Source organism: Mesoplodon mirus (assembly GCF_964341445.2).
Source record: "Mesoplodon mirus genome assembly, chromosome: 12".
Taxonomy (NCBI): domain Eukaryota; kingdom Metazoa; phylum Chordata; class Mammalia; order Artiodactyla; family Ziphiidae; genus Mesoplodon; species Mesoplodon mirus.
In genome coordinates, this window is record NC_138988.1 from 41363722 (window position 1) to 41380950 (window position 17229).

At 38.2% G+C, this 17229-nt stretch overlaps 1 protein-coding gene across 1 annotated transcript in view; it reads left to right on the forward strand.

The window, feature by feature from the left end:
- The window catches only part of LRRC2 (leucine rich repeat containing 2), a 37820-nt gene extending 23550 nt beyond the window's left edge, over positions 1-14270 (forward strand). Inside the window, exons 5-9 of the mRNA XM_082639818.1 lie at positions 3642-3778; positions 5374-5519; positions 7215-7370; positions 8173-8309; positions 10613-14270. Coding sequence (XP_082495944.1) covers positions 3642-3778; positions 5374-5519; positions 7215-7370; positions 8173-8309; positions 10613-10662 — 626 coding nt within the window. The 3' untranslated portion in view covers positions 10663-14270. The remainder of the gene's footprint in view (positions 1-3641; positions 3779-5373; positions 5520-7214; positions 7371-8172; positions 8310-10612) is intronic.
- The last annotated feature ends 2959 nt before the right edge of the window (positions 14271-17229 follow it).

Sequence of the window (17229 nt, forward strand, 5' to 3'; positions counted from 1 at the left end):
TCTATTTATAAATACGTGTTAAAATATATATGCATGTTAAAAATATTTGTATACACATATGTTAAAGTATATGCACGCTAAACATATTTACATACAAGGGCTTACAGCATGTTCTCCAGCCTAAGCCTTGTTTCCCCTTATCATACCATGAAGGTGGGGGTGGACTCTAGGGTCAGGCTGCCTGGGTCTTTCACTTACTGGCAGGTCACCTTAGGCAGGTCACTCACTGGTTTTCAGTCTCCCTATCTGTAAAAAGGGGGTAATAATCGTACCTACTTCACAAGGTTATTGTAAGGATTAAATAGTTAATACAAAGAAAGCATTTAGCGCAGATAAACCCCCAACATTTGCTAGCCACCTCCATCATCATCATCATCATTGCCTTTTTCTTAAGTTTTTTAAAAATTTTACTTTATTTATTTATACAGCAGGTTCTTATTAGTTATCTATTTTATACATGTGAGTGTATGTATGTCAATCCCAATCTCCCAATTCATCCCACCCCCACTCTATTGTTGTCTTTACATAAATGTTATTTTTCAATATCAGAATATCCAAACTTTTGTCATTCTCCCTAATGGCTAAGTGATGATTACGGCATGATTTATTTAACTTGTTCTTCAAATATTTTAAATTTAAACTAAGTAATTAGATACTAGGTCTGAGACTCTGAAGGTACGATTCTAGTCTGACTTTGAGTAACTTGGGCAAATACTTTAAAAAAACTCAGCTACAGGATGAGATAGTCAAGAAAGAGGACCATGGGAATGAAGAGTTTTGAGCTCTTTTCTGTTGGATGGCTGTATTTTGTAAAGGAGGTGGAGTTGGATCTCTTACAGTGCTGTCTTAGAGAACTACTGAGCACTGGCTGAGCAGAGGGGCTGCGGGGAAAGTGGTCACCAAATGGGATGTTCTTTTTCTCATTATCAGGACAATTATTTCTGACATTTGACATCAAGGAATTAAGCATGGCAGTGGGTGGTCCTGTTAACTCCTTTGTGGAACTCCTGAGAAAGTATCATTAAATGGGTTTAAAATAGCTAATTATTGAAATCATTTAATAATGTTTACTCAAATAATTTCAAGTATGTAAATTCCTTAAGGTATTCCTTGGGCTCTAGAAACAAGAAGCCTCTGGACAACAAATTGTGCCTCAGTTGGGTTATATTCCCCTCACTGGAAATTAGGTCTGAGGGCCTTGGGAGAATGAGCTATAAGTAGGGAGATTTCATTTCAGTTGGAAAAGATCCTGGAACATTCTAGGAAGGGATGGACTCATTAGCTATTTAGAAATATAACGTGCTGGAGCTATGACACCTGTCTTAGTCTGTTCAGTCTGCTTTAAAAAAATACCACAGACTGGGTGGTTCATAAACAAAATAAATTTATTGCTTGCAGTTCTGGAGTACGAGATCAGGGTGCCAGCATGGGGGGCTGAGGACCTTTTTCTGGGTTACAGACTTCTCGGTGAATCCTCACATGGTGGAAGGGGCCAGGGAGCTCTGTGGGATCTTTTTACAAGAGCATGAATCCCATCGTGGGGACTCCACCCTCATGACTTTATCCAAACCTGATTACCTCCCAGAGACCCCACCTACTAACAACATCACCTTTGGGCATTAGGATTTCAACATACAAATTTTCAGACCATAGCAGTGCCTTAAAAGTTTTATTTTAGTTTTTGTGACGTGGGACCTTTGTCACACCAAAAAACTGTTTTTTCCAGAACCTCAAGCTCATGGTGCTTGAAGATAATGCTGTTCACCACGTCTGATGGAGACAATTGAGCCCATCTCAGATGAATAATGCCAAGTTCTTACCAGGATGTTTCTATAATGAGATCAGGCATTGTGGAAATAAGTGGCATGGAGAACAACAATTTGAATACAAACATATATAATTTCTTAGTGTCTATACATTATTAAAATGTTATATTTGAGACAGACTTTCTAAAGCTATTGCTCTTCCTTTGAGCTAGGAAAGTTACTTTTTCTTTGAGCTAGCTAGAAGGAGCTCATATACAGCTTTCTCTCCAGTTACTTCATCTTCTCTTTGCATCCCCTCATGATAAACAAATGCATATACAGTTGGTATAAATGTGCCCCTAATGCAAATGCCTCCATCAACCAGATCAGGTAACTCTTTAATAGATAAGTTTACTCTCCTGTGTCTGGAAACTAGACAGCTTTGAACATTCACACCATCTATGCCAATCTTCTACTTTCCTTATTTAAAGAAGGATTGTGCAATACACTGTCTTACCGAAGCTGGGGCTGTGGTGATCATTAGTCTGATCACATGCTCTCCAGTCCTCCCCAGAAAAGCAGTCTTTCCTTATTTTTTATTAGCCCCCATATCCATCCTGCTATTTTGACACCAATAGCTGACTGTAAGGTTGCAGTGTATACCAGGTGGGTAAGTTAGAGGGGCCACTGATTTCCACAGCATCACCATTATCTTCTAACAGTGAGACCACCAAAGTTGACTCAGAAGTGGCCCTGCCTCCAATATACTGTCTTTGTATGTTTCCCTTTCTCATTCATAAAATGGCAGGAGGACTTCCCTGGTGGCGCAGTGGTTGAGAGTCCACCTGCCGATGCAGGGGACACGGGTTCGTGCCCCCGTCCGGGAAGATCCCACATGCCGCAGAGCGGCTGGGCCCGAGAGCCATGGCTGCTGAGCCTGCGCGTCCGGAACCTGTGCTCCACAACAGGAGAGGCCACAACAGTGAGAGGCCCGCGTACCGCAAAAAAAAAAAAAAAAAAAGGCAGGAAATTTGTATTTTGAGTGCCTGCTCTGCAAAAGGAAACAATAATTTTGGTTTTCTAATTCTTAAAATTAGGTTAAGAATGTTAAGGTATTCAATGCCTTAGAACATGCGTGACATGATTTTTGGAATATTAAATATATTTACTCTTGTGCTAGTTTCTGGTTTGGAATTGGTCATGTATTTATTCAATCAAGACAGAATTGGGATTCAGTGTTTCTCCATCAATCCAGTTATTGCCTGATATTCTTAGTGTGTTCGCTTCCTGCCTGTGAAATGGACTTAGGCTTTTTTAAAGCATATTCTTTAGGAAGCACGATACATCATAATTAGTAAATGCAAATCTGAAGCCAAAGATAAATGAATTACCTGCAGCCTATAAACAATGACTCCTTGTTTGAGTCATTTAGCACGTACATAGAGGTTCGTGTATATTTCAGTACCTAGCTCACTTCCCATTAGAGTCCACCAATAGGCCATAGCTTGTCACTGTGCTTCCTAGGAACTGGACCATTTCAAAGCCATTACCTGTTACTTCATTCATCATGTGATTTCAAAGGGGTTTGCGCTCTGTGGGTGCTGGGCCCTGACCCAGTCTACATAGGGGACAAATCCCCCACACTCACCTAGCCTGTAGTTTCACAAAGGGTTAAACAGATAAAGAAAAAGCAAAAAATGCTCTGCAAGGACCAAAATGCTCAGGATAAAAGATGAGCAGACATTCAATCAGAGTGCTTAAAAAACAAACACAGAATTATGTTTAATGCCTTTCCCACCATCATTTATACAAATGTTTTACATCTTAGTTTTGCTTTTTGTCCTTAAAAGACCTTAATGGACCTACACCATGCATGTTGTTTTTTTCTGATGACAGGTCGTTTGAAGAACCTGAAGGAACTCAATGTGCGTTTCAACCGTCTGAAGAGCATTCCTCCAGAACTGGGAGACTGTGAAAATCTAGAGAAACTGGATTGTTCTGGAAATCTAGAATTAACTGAGCTCCCCTTTGAAGTAAGAAAGAAAATGTTTGCACTATGATTTACTTTTATTTGGTTTATGACATGGAATGATCTGTAGCATGGGGAAGAATTTTAAAAGATGAAATTCGTTTTTATTTATATCACTTTTCCTGACATTTTAATCACCCTAAACCAGCTATTATCAAGTCTTTAAAAATGTTCTTACACTCGGCCACAACCTGAATTTAAGTTCAAAAAAGCTATCAAAGGAAAACTAGGCAAAAAATCCTATTTTCATGCAATATATTTTTATTTAATGCCTATTTAATATATGATGCCTGTTGTCTGTAATGTAGATCCTGATTTATTTATCCATAATGGAGGAATAAATTGAAAACCGTTGGAAATAAATAAAGGGGATAAAATTTAAAAATGTATATACTCGTAACAAAACTTATAGGTAACTAAAGCAGTTCTACAGATAGGATTTGAGAAGTCCATTAATTTAAAAATATCCATTAGTTTCTTTTTGTCTGTATTCATTGGGGAAATGATTTTAAATTACTTTTCTGATAAAACAGAACATATGAAAGTGAACAGTTTTTATTGCCAGATAAAACTCAACAAGGTTCTTGTGCTTGGAGAGAGAGAGATGGATCTCACAAATTCTGCTGGTAATGAATAGGCTAAAAATAGTATCGCTGGTGAGGCTCTGACAAGGCCGTGGCCACTGATTCTATCTAGTCCTAGAAGGCGTATTCTTCTCCTTTCCTGAAAACTTCCAGGTGGGAGGAAGACGCCACTTCCACTCTTAGCACCCATGTCACCCAGGAAATCCTGGGCAGTGGTCCCGGTGAGGGTGCACAGCCAGGACTCAGGATTCCCCACACAAGCTGCTTGTTCTCCAGTCCTCCCCATCTGAGAGAGGGGCCCAGTCCTCTCTCAGATGTGCAGGCTGGAAGCAAGCAAACTCACCTTTGACCTCTCTTGCTCCCATGCCCCATGTCCACTCCGTGAGTAAGTCCTGCTGGGCATGCCCTTCAGAGTAACGGGAGATTTCTGATCATTTGCCACATCACTTTACCAGTTCACATGTGAGTCTTCTGAAGATTTGCCAAAACCCATTAAGACAGTCTTCCCCAGGTCATCCTACTCTTTGAGGCTTGCACTTTCTGTCTTCTCTGACTTTGCACATGTTGTTCCCCACCTGGAGTTTCCTCCCCTACCTTTCCATCTGTCAGGGAACCTCAGGACCCAATTCAAATACTCCATTCTCTGTGAAATCTTTCCTGACCCCTGACCCTCACCTCACTGTGATGTTGGGCAGATTAACCACTTCTTTCTTTGTGTTACTGAACATTGCAAATTGGAAACTTCACACTAGTTCTTACTAAATAAAATTGCATTGCTTGTTTATGAAAGTATAAACTCCTCAAGGGCAGCCACTGTGTGCTTTTCATCCTAGCACCCTCAGCGTGTAGCACAGTGAATGACACCTAGTAGATGCTCAACGTACATACTATATTGATCTTGTTTGCATATGTTCATAGAAATGCCTTTGGGAAGAGACATCAATCTCAAAATTATTAGTTGAACTTAATTCCCACTCTTAAAAAGTAATTCGAATATTTTGTTATTCCTTCCTAGTTAAGTAATTTGAAGCAAGTTTCATTCATAGATATCTCAGCAAACAAGTTTTCCAGTGTCCCGATCTGTGTCCTGCGGATGTCTAATTTGCAGTGGTTGGATATCAGCAGCAATAACCTGAGTGACCTGCCACAAGACATAGACAGGTAGCTACTTGCATTCTGAAGGTGAGGTATATGAATTAGTCACTAACATTTTAAACACACATAACACGTGAATGTTCTCTGAGATCAGCTAATTTTCCAGAGTTTCTTGTTTCCAGGAAATCAGTTTGATTCTTTATAGAATAAGACAATTCCCAGTCTGCACCATACATATACATGTACAGTTGACCCTTGAACAACGAGGTGGTTAACCTGCATGTAACTTCTAGTCAGCCTCCGTACCTGGGGTTCCTCTGCATCTGTGAATTCAACCAACCATGGACCCATGCAGTACTGTAATGTTTACTACTGAAACATATCTGCATATGAGTGGACCCGCACAGTTCAGACCTGTGTTGGTCAAGGGTCAACTGTGTGTATATATATATATATATATATATATATATATATATATATATATATATATATATATATATATATATATACATACACACACACACACATACATATATATATACACACACACACATATATGTGTGTGTGTGTATACATATGTGTGTGTGTATATATATATATATATATATATGTATATATATAGTTTGAACACATCTTTAATTTACTTTAGTTCTCAATAGAATGGAGCCATTAACTTTCCTTTCCTCCCCAGAAGTAGAAAAGTAAATTTATTATGTATGGAATCAAAACATATTATTCTATTTGGGATATCAGGATAATTTTTATTAGTTTCATTTACTGTTTTGATTGATATGCTTACTAATGTCTTCAAATTATATCCTTACAGCTATTTCTTGTTTAAAAAGTAACTATTATACTAAATCATGCAAGATTCCTTCATTCATTCATTCTACCAATATTACTAGGCAGGCCCAGAGAGTGGGCTGGGTTCAAAGTGATAAATGAAACAAACTGTCTGGCTTCTTGGAATCCACAGTCTTCGTTATAAAGTAGCATAAGTAAGCTATTGGGACATAGGAACTGAAAATGGCTTGGTCCTGAATGCTGTCTCATATGACCTTTCTCTACTCCTGGTACATATGATGTGTATGGATGCTTTCCTGGTTTATGAGGCTAAGTGGGAATTGTTTTAGTTTGAAACACAAGGGGAACTTTGTGATATATTTTGTGGGATCAGTCAAAATTTTGCAAATGAATGAAAGAAAAAACTAGAGAGAGGGGCACTGAATTAGAACAAAATGGAAAACAGAGTAAAACATATTTGGAGCATATTTTTCTCATTTCCTTTTCACTCTGCAGGTTTATTCCTGTTTTAAAGTTAAAATATGATGAGAGAAGAGTAACTGTTTTCAAGACATACAAAAGGAAATATGTTGCCAAAATTTGTTTATTCTCACTCCAACTCTAATATGATTTCTTTCCCATGACCTGTTAACCCTTGGGAATGCAGTAGACACTTGAATATATTGATTTTTTTAAGTCCCATCTTGGCCTACTGTATATTGTGTAATTTGCTTATCCTGCTGCTATATCTCTGCCTTCAACTGTCAATTAAGTCAGTAAAAACTTAAAAAAGAAACCCAAATCATGTCACCCGGCATGACTTTATTCATTTAAATTGTAAAGTTAGTTTATTCTTATGAGTCACTTAAAAAAATAAACTAACTAGGGATTTCCTACTAGAATTTATTTATAATTCACTTTGGTTTTCTTGCTATGAGGCTAAGTCCTTGTGTTCTAATCCCTTTTACATCTTCTTAGGCTACGAGAACTGCAGACCTTTCTCCTGTATAAGAACAAGCTGACCTACCTTCCCTTTGCCTTGCTTAACTTAAAGAAGCTCACCTTGTTAGTCGTCAGCGGGGACCACTTGGTGGAGGTCCCGACAGCCCTCTGTGACTCATCCACATCTTTAAAGTGAGTAGACAGAGAGCCCAGTAGAGACCCATTCAGACACAAGGGAAGAGCAAGAAGCACCTGGAACCTGGGTGCCCGTCTCAGGAACCAGATTAGATGGTTCTCGTACTCTGAGAACAAGAAGTTCTGGTGCCTTCTTACAGGATTTTGAAGTTTTTGGCCAATGGCATGGGGAGGTAGAGCTCAGAGCATTTCTGGACAAATGCTACCTGCTGGTTGAAGGCACCAGGGCTCCCTGGTCGGATACTCAGCACTCCCATCACTGCTGGCCTGGATGGGTCAGTGACTGTTGAATCTTTCAAAATTGTGAAGAAATTAGATCAAATGCCACTTTGGATTGTCTCCTTTAGCTTCTTTTTTTGTCACAGTAGTCCATCTTTTAAATACCTTCTTGGTGGGGATTTTGTGAGTCCTTTACAATGTAGCCACATCATTTTAGAGTTTGATGTCACTAATTGGGAGTAATACCAAACAAACATAGTAAGACATCATATATGACGGGGAGACTAAATGTTATTGTTCACCTCATGGCTTCCTGCCCGCTGTCCTCTGTGGCTAAGTAACTGTCATTTCCCCATCAAGCCTCTGTACAGTCTCTGCTGTAAACTGACTCCATAATCCTGTTGGATTATTGCACAGTAGAATTCCACTGGTGACACATATTATATGGTTAGCTGTGACTTCTAAGAAGAAGTGAGAACTTGGGATTTAACACCACAAAGGTTGACTTCTTCTGAGAGGATTTTTGCACAATACAAATACATAGGTGAAAATGTGATATTTTCCATACTCTCTTGAATAGATTTGTAAGTTTTATGGACAATCCTATTGAGAATACCCAATGTCAAGATGGTAATGAAACGATGGAAAGTGAACAAGATCGCCAACATTTTGATAAAGAATTTATAAAAGCCTATATTGAAGATCTTAAAGAAAGAGGTAGGTTACTCATATTCAAAATTATTTAAAATGAGTGTATAGTATTCCATTCACTCATGCAACACATTTATTGCTATAAGTCAAACTGACAAAAAGTTAATTGGTTAGGGGCAATAACCAATAAATAAAAATAATTTGTAACTTATTTTTCTATTTACCAAAAAAAGAAAAAAGATACTTTGCCTTTCCTTAAATAATGAAATTTTCCTAGTGCATTAGCATGCTTAATACATCTACAACCATGTGACAGAGAGGCTGGGAAACAAGCACTTAAAATGTGAAGATTGTGTTACTAACTTTACATGGCTTTTCAATGAAATGATATTGATAAAACAGTATTCTAGTTAATGGGAAAAGAAGATTCCATGTCAAAATCCATTTAAATTCAACTTTAAAAAAAGTCATCTCGTATAAATCAAGGTACACCTATGTAAAAATCACAAAAGGAAAAAACAAGATGGCAGATTAGTAAGTAGATGCATTTAGTTTTGGTTTCCTATAGGATGGTGAAGATACAGAGAAACAGGGCAGTCACAGTACCTCAGGAAAGGGCTGAGAATGAAGTGTTTTCCCCAGTGGCTATTTCCAAAATATTTCAGAAGCCTTAGAACCCCTTCCTTCTGTCACATCTAGACACAGGAAAAGGCATAAATCAGCCTTTGTTCTTCTAATCCCCACCTCTTTTCTGGGTGTGGATGCCTGCAAGTTACCCCTTAATTTTTCAGGTCTCTTTTTCTGATAAGCCGGGTGCAGACCTGAAAGAAAGATGTCACACATGTGAGTTTAGGGAGGAGGTAGCCCTAGCCCCCAAGACTTTGAAGACAAGCACCTGGGAGCAGGTTGCATCAGTCACACTCAGAAAACATGCATGTGAGCTAATTCCTCCCTCCTTAGTAGGTGTCCGAAGATGATGAGTCACATTCAGATACTCAGCTGTCTCATGACATTAATGAAAAATACCATTGATTGGCAAATTAAAAATTTTCCAATTAGATTAAGAAAATTTCTATACAGTTACCTCTGATCTGTTTGTCCATCCCTAATTTTGCATGCTGAAATATTATGAAATAAATTAGAAATTTATGTTAAACATGAAACTGAAATAACAGAACCATTTATTTATCAAAATTTATCTTTGGGTCATATAACTTTCCTCTTGTGAAAAACCTTCTTGTATTTTATTCATTTCTTCATAATTGTATTATAGTGCTATTATGTAAAAATGCAAGAACAAATTAGAGAAAATAAGTATTAATCTTTCGATCTGTGTGGCCAGCAATAAAATAATTTGATTTTCAAAGTTAACTTTAGTAATGATAGATTTTGATTCCATTCATTTATTTCTAAATAATTATCATAACTCTATCTTTCACATATTCATAGTAGGTTGAACTAAATGATATTGCCAATAGCTGGTTTTGACCTACGAAAATGGTGGTTTCTTAATAGTTCAACCTATGCTGGACATATGCTTTGAATTTTTTTGTTTGTTTCTTTTTTCTTCATCATGTTGTCTTCTCTCTTTTTCCTCCTTCCCCATAAGACTAATGTCTGAGTTAGAGAGTTCATCACTCTAAGGAAAAAAAGTAGATTTAGTGAGTCTACATGGACATCCAACCTGATACGATTCAAGAATGATGAGGAGGTGAAGCCCCTCGCTGGTTCTCAAACTTTAGTGCACATGAGAATCAGCTGCAGGCCCCACTCTCAGAGTTTTTGAGTCATCAGGTCTGGATGGGGCCTGAGAAAGTACATTTCTAACAAGTTCCCAGGTGATACTGATGCCTTGAGTCTGAGAAACACACCTTGAGAACCATTGGTATAGACCATACTTTGACAAAAATTGGCTGTGAAGAGAGAGAGAGAGTGGGGAGTAACCAGTTGGAAGAGTAAGAATGATAAAAGCGTTATTAATAAGATGGTGCTTCATTTAGGAATAGCCCAAACTTCTCTTGTAAACCATATTCCCTTCCACCTGGCATCCCCAGTCCCAAATCCTTGGCCATCTATTTCTGTTTTGTCAACTTTTATTATTTTAGGATCATACAGTTTCCAAGATGTTGATGTAGCTGTGTGAGTTGGTTGGAAAGATTGCAAAAGAATGAGAGTTAATAATAATGTATTCTTCTTAGATCTAAATATCTCTAGTGCCAGACTATACATTTGAGGTGGTTGACTTAGTGGTAATAAATGCATTTATCTCTATACTTGAAGTATGCAGTGGCAATAATTTGTGTTTTGACGTAGTTACACTTCATAATAAAATGGGGAATGGTTGAGTATATATTTTCTTTTTGTTACAGAATCTGTTCCCAGCTATGCCACTAAAGTATCTTTCAGCCTTCAGCTTTGATGCTATCCATCAGAAGACTACAGAATTTTCCTGACTTGTGGAGCTCTAAATCTTCCTGTTGTGGGTCATGTCATAGAGGAATAATGGTTTGTGCTTAAAGATAAAGTCTAGAAACCACGGTCATAGTTGTTAGGAAAGATGATTTTCAAATTTCGAATATGTGAGTACCTCTCTCTGTGGACTGGAGAATTGATAAATGGGTTTATATATTGATATTTAAAGGTTCATTTGCATACACTTGTTTCCAAATAATGCACATTTAATATTTTAGAAAATGTGTTATTTTAAAAAAAATTATCACTTAAAGACCAAATTTTGAAGTTGATTGCATTGTTTTCAGGAATCTGGAGATACAGGGGTGGTGAGAAGAGTATTTATACTGGACTAGTCAGATGAGACTTTATTTTATTTTGTTATTTTGAAGGAGTTTTAATGCATTATTTCCTTTACTGAGGACAGTTTTCCTTGGGTTTATACAAATGGCTATTTTCATGTTTTAAGTTATATTTTACAAGTGAAGGCTTTCAGGAAAGACTTTAGGTATAATCTAGACCTTGAGGGCAGAAAGAAGGGCTGGATTGTCTGCCCAGGCATGGGGCTTAGATGGTGTGCTGGTGGCCCTAGTGGGGCAAGTGTGGGCCTGGCTGGTCCTGGGAAGCCTTGCATGGCCTGCATGGGTGGTCAGCCTGCCTTGAGTGGGCCCATTGGGGGTCTTGGGAAGCCTTGCGTGGCCTGCATGGGTGGTCAGCCTGCCTTGAGAAGGCCCCTTGGGGGTCCTGGAAAGCCTTGCATGGCCTGCATGGATGGTCAGCCTGCCTTGAGTGGGCCCCTTGGAGGTCCTGGGAAGCCTTGCGTGGCCTGCATGGGTGGTCAGCCTGCCTTGAGTGGGCCCCTTGGGGGTCCTGGGGTGTCTGCCAGAGCACAGAGCAGAGGCCTTGCCTCCAGGGACCTGTCCTCCAAGGTGGCCATATAAGTAGTGGGAATGACTAGTCCACACTGATGAGGAGTTCTTAGCAAGGCTTCCCTGCAGGTACCACAGGAGAACTCTGCCTGTGGCCAAGACGCTGCAGTCCAGAGCGAGCTCAGGAGACTGGGTTTGCATTGGCAAAGAAGGTATTCATTACAGGGCTTTGAACTTTGATATCACATTGTAGGATTTGGAGAAATTGTACAAATATCTATTTTTATTCTATTATCTTGGGCTAAAATAAACAGGATTGTGAATGTGTTGAAGCTAAGCTTAAACAAGTAGGTTTTGTGACTAAGATGGAAAAAATGCATATCTTCACACATATTTATATATGAATCGACTCCTATATGGTCTAGCCCAGTGGTATCCAGTAGAACTTTATGCAGTGAAGGAAACGTTCTGCATCTGTGCTGTCTAATTTAGTAACCACCAGATGCATGTGCTTCTTGAGCTCTCGAACAGCGTCTGATATGACTGAAGAACTAAATTTTTAATTACATTTAAATTTAAATAGCCAAATGTAGCTACCATATTGTACAACACGGTCGAGCCATTTGGGTTTTTCAGAAGTTAATCTGGGCTAAAAATGAAGAGTGCTTTTTATTTTCTTATCTGAAGAACCAGTCTACCCCCAGAGGGGTTAATACTGACACCCAATATTTTGTCTTAATAGGTTTAATCATAACTCTAAATATTTTATCCTCAACAGACATAAAGCAGAGCAGTCTAAAGCCACATAGTAATGCTTCAGTAGAGTACTGCTTCAACTTAAACACAAACTCTGAGAAGTAGGTTAAGAGATGGAAAGAATAGGAAAATGAGAAATCACTTTAACTGAACCTCAAACAATTGTATTTTTCTTTATAACACTTTACAAATATAATGCAAGTTTATTAGTTGTACTATGTGAATGATTTTGGAATTTTATTTCATGCTACAGTATATGTTACGTACAGCCAAATGGAAAATATATCTGAAAAGGGGGGAAATGAGGGCTTTCGCATAAACTGACTGTCCATAGCTCATGGAAAATTTATTTCAATAAAACCAGTCTTTTGTGCAAAAACCTTATCTCGATGTTACATAAAAATAACTGAAAAAGTACTACATTGATATATAATTATTTCATGTTACGTAACATCCCCAAAGAAATATATTTTTTAAATATGAGGCTTGTAGAAATACTATTTACTTTATTCATATTAATGTAAAAATGCAGAAAGATTCTAAAGTAGAATAAGCATCTTAGTGGAAATAATAGAGATTTGAACATTTTGTATGATGCATATGGACTGATTCATAATTTGGAAAAGTAATTTGCATAGTAGAATATATGTATGGACATTAAAGCAATATGAATGAAAGAAAATATAATTCTTAGGAGAAAAATGTTCTGGTTCCAAAAGCTTATTATTATACCCATTTTTCATATGCTGGAAGTTAAGGGGCAAAGACACTTAGGTGAAATCATTGAGTAGAGCATATTAATTAATAGCAAGACCTACACCAGATTTCTTGACTCTAGCTTTCTAGAATGACCATTTGGCATGCTTGCCAAACACCAGTTTAGGGTAACTCATGACGATTGTGAGCAGTAATCTCCAGAAATCAGTTACTGTCTTTCCCTTTCTGTCAATTACTGTCTTTCCCTTTCTGAGTGGGAAGGAAACTTAGATACTTTTAGTTATCTTTTTTTTTAATTGGAGTATAGTCAATTTACAGTGTTGTTTTAGTTTCAGGTGTACAGGAAAGTGATTCAGTTATACATATACATATATTCATTCTTTTTCAGATTCTTTACCCATATAGGTTATTACAGAGTATTGAGTAGAGTTCCCTGTGCTATATGGTCGGTCCTTGTTGGTTATCTATTTTATAGTGTGTGTATGTTAATCTCAAGATCCTAATTTATCCCTTCCCACAACGTTTCCCCTTTGGTAACCATAAGTTTGTTTTTGAAATCTGTGAGTTTCTGTTTTGTAAATAAGTTCATTTGTGTCATTTAAAAAAATTAGATTCCACATATGAGTGATATCATGTGATATTTGTCTTTCTGTCTGACTTACTACTCTTAGTATGATCATCTCTAGGTCCATCCATGTTGCTGCAAATAGCATTATTTCATTCTTTTTTATGACTGAGTAATATTCCATTGTATATATGTACCACATCTTTATCCATTCCTCTGTCAATGGACATTTAGGTTGCTTCCATGTCTTGGCTATTGTAAATAGTGCTGCAATGAACATTGGGGTGCATGTATCTTTTTGAAGTATGATTTTCTCCAGATATACGCCCAGGAGTGGGATTGCTGGGTCATATGGTGGTTCTATTTTTAGTTTTTCAAGGAACCTCCATACTATTTTCCATAGTGGTTGTACCAATTTACATTCTCCCCAACAGTGTAGGATGGTTCCCTTTTATCCATGCCCTCTCTAGCATTTATTGTTTGTAGACTTTTTGATGATGGCCATTCTGACTGGTATGAGGTGATACCTCATTGTAGTTTTGATTTGTATTTCTCTAATAATTAGTGATGTTGAGTATCTTTTCTTGTGCTTTTGGTCATCTGTATGTTTTCTTAGTTATCGTTCTGTGGTGTATGTAGGTGTAAATGCTTATTTTATGGTATATATATTGGATTTATTTCTAAAAATTAGGAAATTAAATCTAAGCTTTAAAACTTGAAATGATGCCAAACTGCAGTGTTAATAGGCAGCTCAAATATCTCTGCTTAGAGTCTCCAGCTGTTTCATCAGAATGAAAAATTGCGATGCTTATGTCATTTTATTGCAGCATAATATAAATTACAGATAAAGCAAATTATAGTTGAGTATTGGGCCTTAGCACCACTCATAATTCTTAGGAAAGAAAGCAGCTAAACACTGGTAGTGGGACCAAAGAAGATCTGATGTTAAATAGATGAACTTGCCTTGATTGTAAAATTCACCAGGGAGACAAAGAGGACCCAAGGCTGAGCTTGCACCAGTAGAGCTGTGGCTTTGAGGGAAGGATGGACACTGTCTGGGGTTAGGACTTCAGTCTTTAGTAATCAGCTGCTACACTACAGTCTAATTTCAGTTGTGACTGGTCAACCCCAGGTAGCTCCTGTAACCCCAGGTACGAGCAATGAAGTAGTCCAAAACAAGATCTGGTTCTCACTTTTTTTTTTTTTAATTCCATCACTGATTTTTTTTAAAATTATTTATTTGTTTATTTATTTAACTGCACCAGGTCTTAGTTGCAGCACGCAGGATCTTCAATCTTCATTGCGGCATGTGGGATCTTTAGTTGCAGGATGCGAACTCTTGGTTGCGGCATGTGGGATCTAGTTCCCTAACCAGGGGTCGAACCTGGGCCGCCTGCATTGTGAGTGCAGAGCCTTAGCCACTGGGCCACCGGGGAAGTCCCTTGTTCTCACTTAGAGCATGTTTATTTTTGTGACTTTCTGAACATATTTTGTTACCTCCTGAAGGGGCCGATAGTCAACATTGGAACTCAGGGAGCCAGGATTGCAAGGCCAACTCTTTCACAAAGGCACTGTATAATCCTGGGAAAAATCACTTCACTTTGGGTGAGCCTCATTTTCCCCACCTGCAAAAAATAGAGCTGGAGAAGACAGTTTCTAAGGCTGATCCCCACTTTAATATTTTATGATTTGCTTTCTACTAAGAACCCCTTTTTGTATTAATGACCCAGCATGCCTTCCCCACCTCACTGGTCACTCAGCTTCCAGCTATTTATGGGCTGCTGGGGCACCCTCTTTTCTCTTAGATGTTTGTTTCTTAGGCATGTGTTTGTTCTGTCTTGTCCCACTATTACATTTTAAGTTCCTGGAGTTTGCCTAATACAGATATGTAGACTGTGCTCAAACGTTTGAACATGAATAGCAAGTCTGTGAAGAATTTAGCTACACATTTCTGTTGTGCTCCCAATAGTTACCTCTGTGCTGAGTTGTACAAATATTATTTTTGATATTGCCTTGAAAGTGTAAACTTACATCATAAAAAATTGCATTTTCTAGAAATGCAAGTCGAAGGCACTATGAGATATCACCTTACACCCATTGATATGACTATTATATTTAAAAAAACAGAAAATAAGTGTTGGTTAGACTGTGAGGAAATTGGAATCCTTGTGGTGGAACTGTAAAATGGTGCAGTTGCTGTAGAAAACATTATGGAAGTTCCTCAAAAAATTAAAGTAGAATGATCATATGATCTTGTAATTCCACTTCTGAGTATATAGCCAAAAGAGTTGCAAGCAGAGTCTCAAAGAGATATTTGTACACCCATGTTCACAGCAGCACTACTCACAACAGCCAAAAGGTGGAAGCAACCCAAGCGTCTATCAATGGATGACTGGATGAACAAAATGTGGTACATATACACAGTGGAATATTATTCAGCCCCCAAAAGGAAGGAAATCCTGTCACATGCTACAACATGGATGAACCTTGAGGACATTATGCTAAGTGAAATAAGCCAGTTACCAGAAGACGAACACTATATAATTCCACATGTATGAGGTATCTAAAGTAGGCAGGTTCATACAAACAGGAAGAAGAATGATAGTTAGCAGGGCCTAGGGGGAGGGAGAAAAGGGGAGTTGTTGTTTAATGGCTACAGAGTTTCAGTTTTACAAAATGAAAAAGTTCTAGAGACTGGCCCAGCAGGAGCAGCCTGAAGGCTAGGGCTCAGCCAGACCAACCCTGTGCTTTCAGGAACCACTGTCATTGATGAGAGAGGCAGGCAGTTGGAGAAGGAGATAAGGATGAGTGAAAAGGAGCATTTGCTGTAAATGACTACTGCTTTCATTTTAGCTATGTATACAGAAGGATTCCTATTTCTAGATAAAAAAGATGTGAGAATGAGTCTTAAAATTATTCTCATTAATCAGAACAGAAAACTTGTATAGAAAGCAACTTGGTTTCAGAATCCTGGTGAGAATCCATGGACAGACTTCCACCCTTGGTCCTTCAGAACAGGGTCCCCCTGTAACGATGTTTTTGATTTTGCAACCCTGTCAATGAGAAACTGAACACCCACTCCAAATGGGTGTGCATTTATTTATCATATCACTGTACCATTCTACTAATATATTAACCTACATGATAAAACATGTGACAAGAAATAGTTAAGTACAAACAAAAATTAAATGGAGTCGTAAGGATATCTCCCCACCTTGGCGGATGGTCCTGCCTCAGCCCTCAGCTGCGTGTAGCTCCTCGGTGGAGAGACCACTGCCCTAGAACCCGTCTTTTCAGACTAATGCTTTGGCTGGCAAACGCCTCCACAGATTGACATCAGAAGGTCTGTGCAAAATTGTCTGGGGAGAGGGCCACTGGGTTTCCTAAGATTTCCAAACTGTTCTGTGAGCCATAAACGCCTCAGTCTCAGTTCTCTAGAGAATGAATGAAATTGCAGCATTCTTTTTTTTAAAATTGAGGTGAAATTTACATTAAATTAACCATCTTAAAATGAACAAATAAATGGCATTTTGTGCATTCACAGTGTCATGCAACCATCACCTCTAAAATATTTTCATCACCCCCCCAAAGAAACCCATACAGATTAAATAGTTGCTCCCCACTTCCC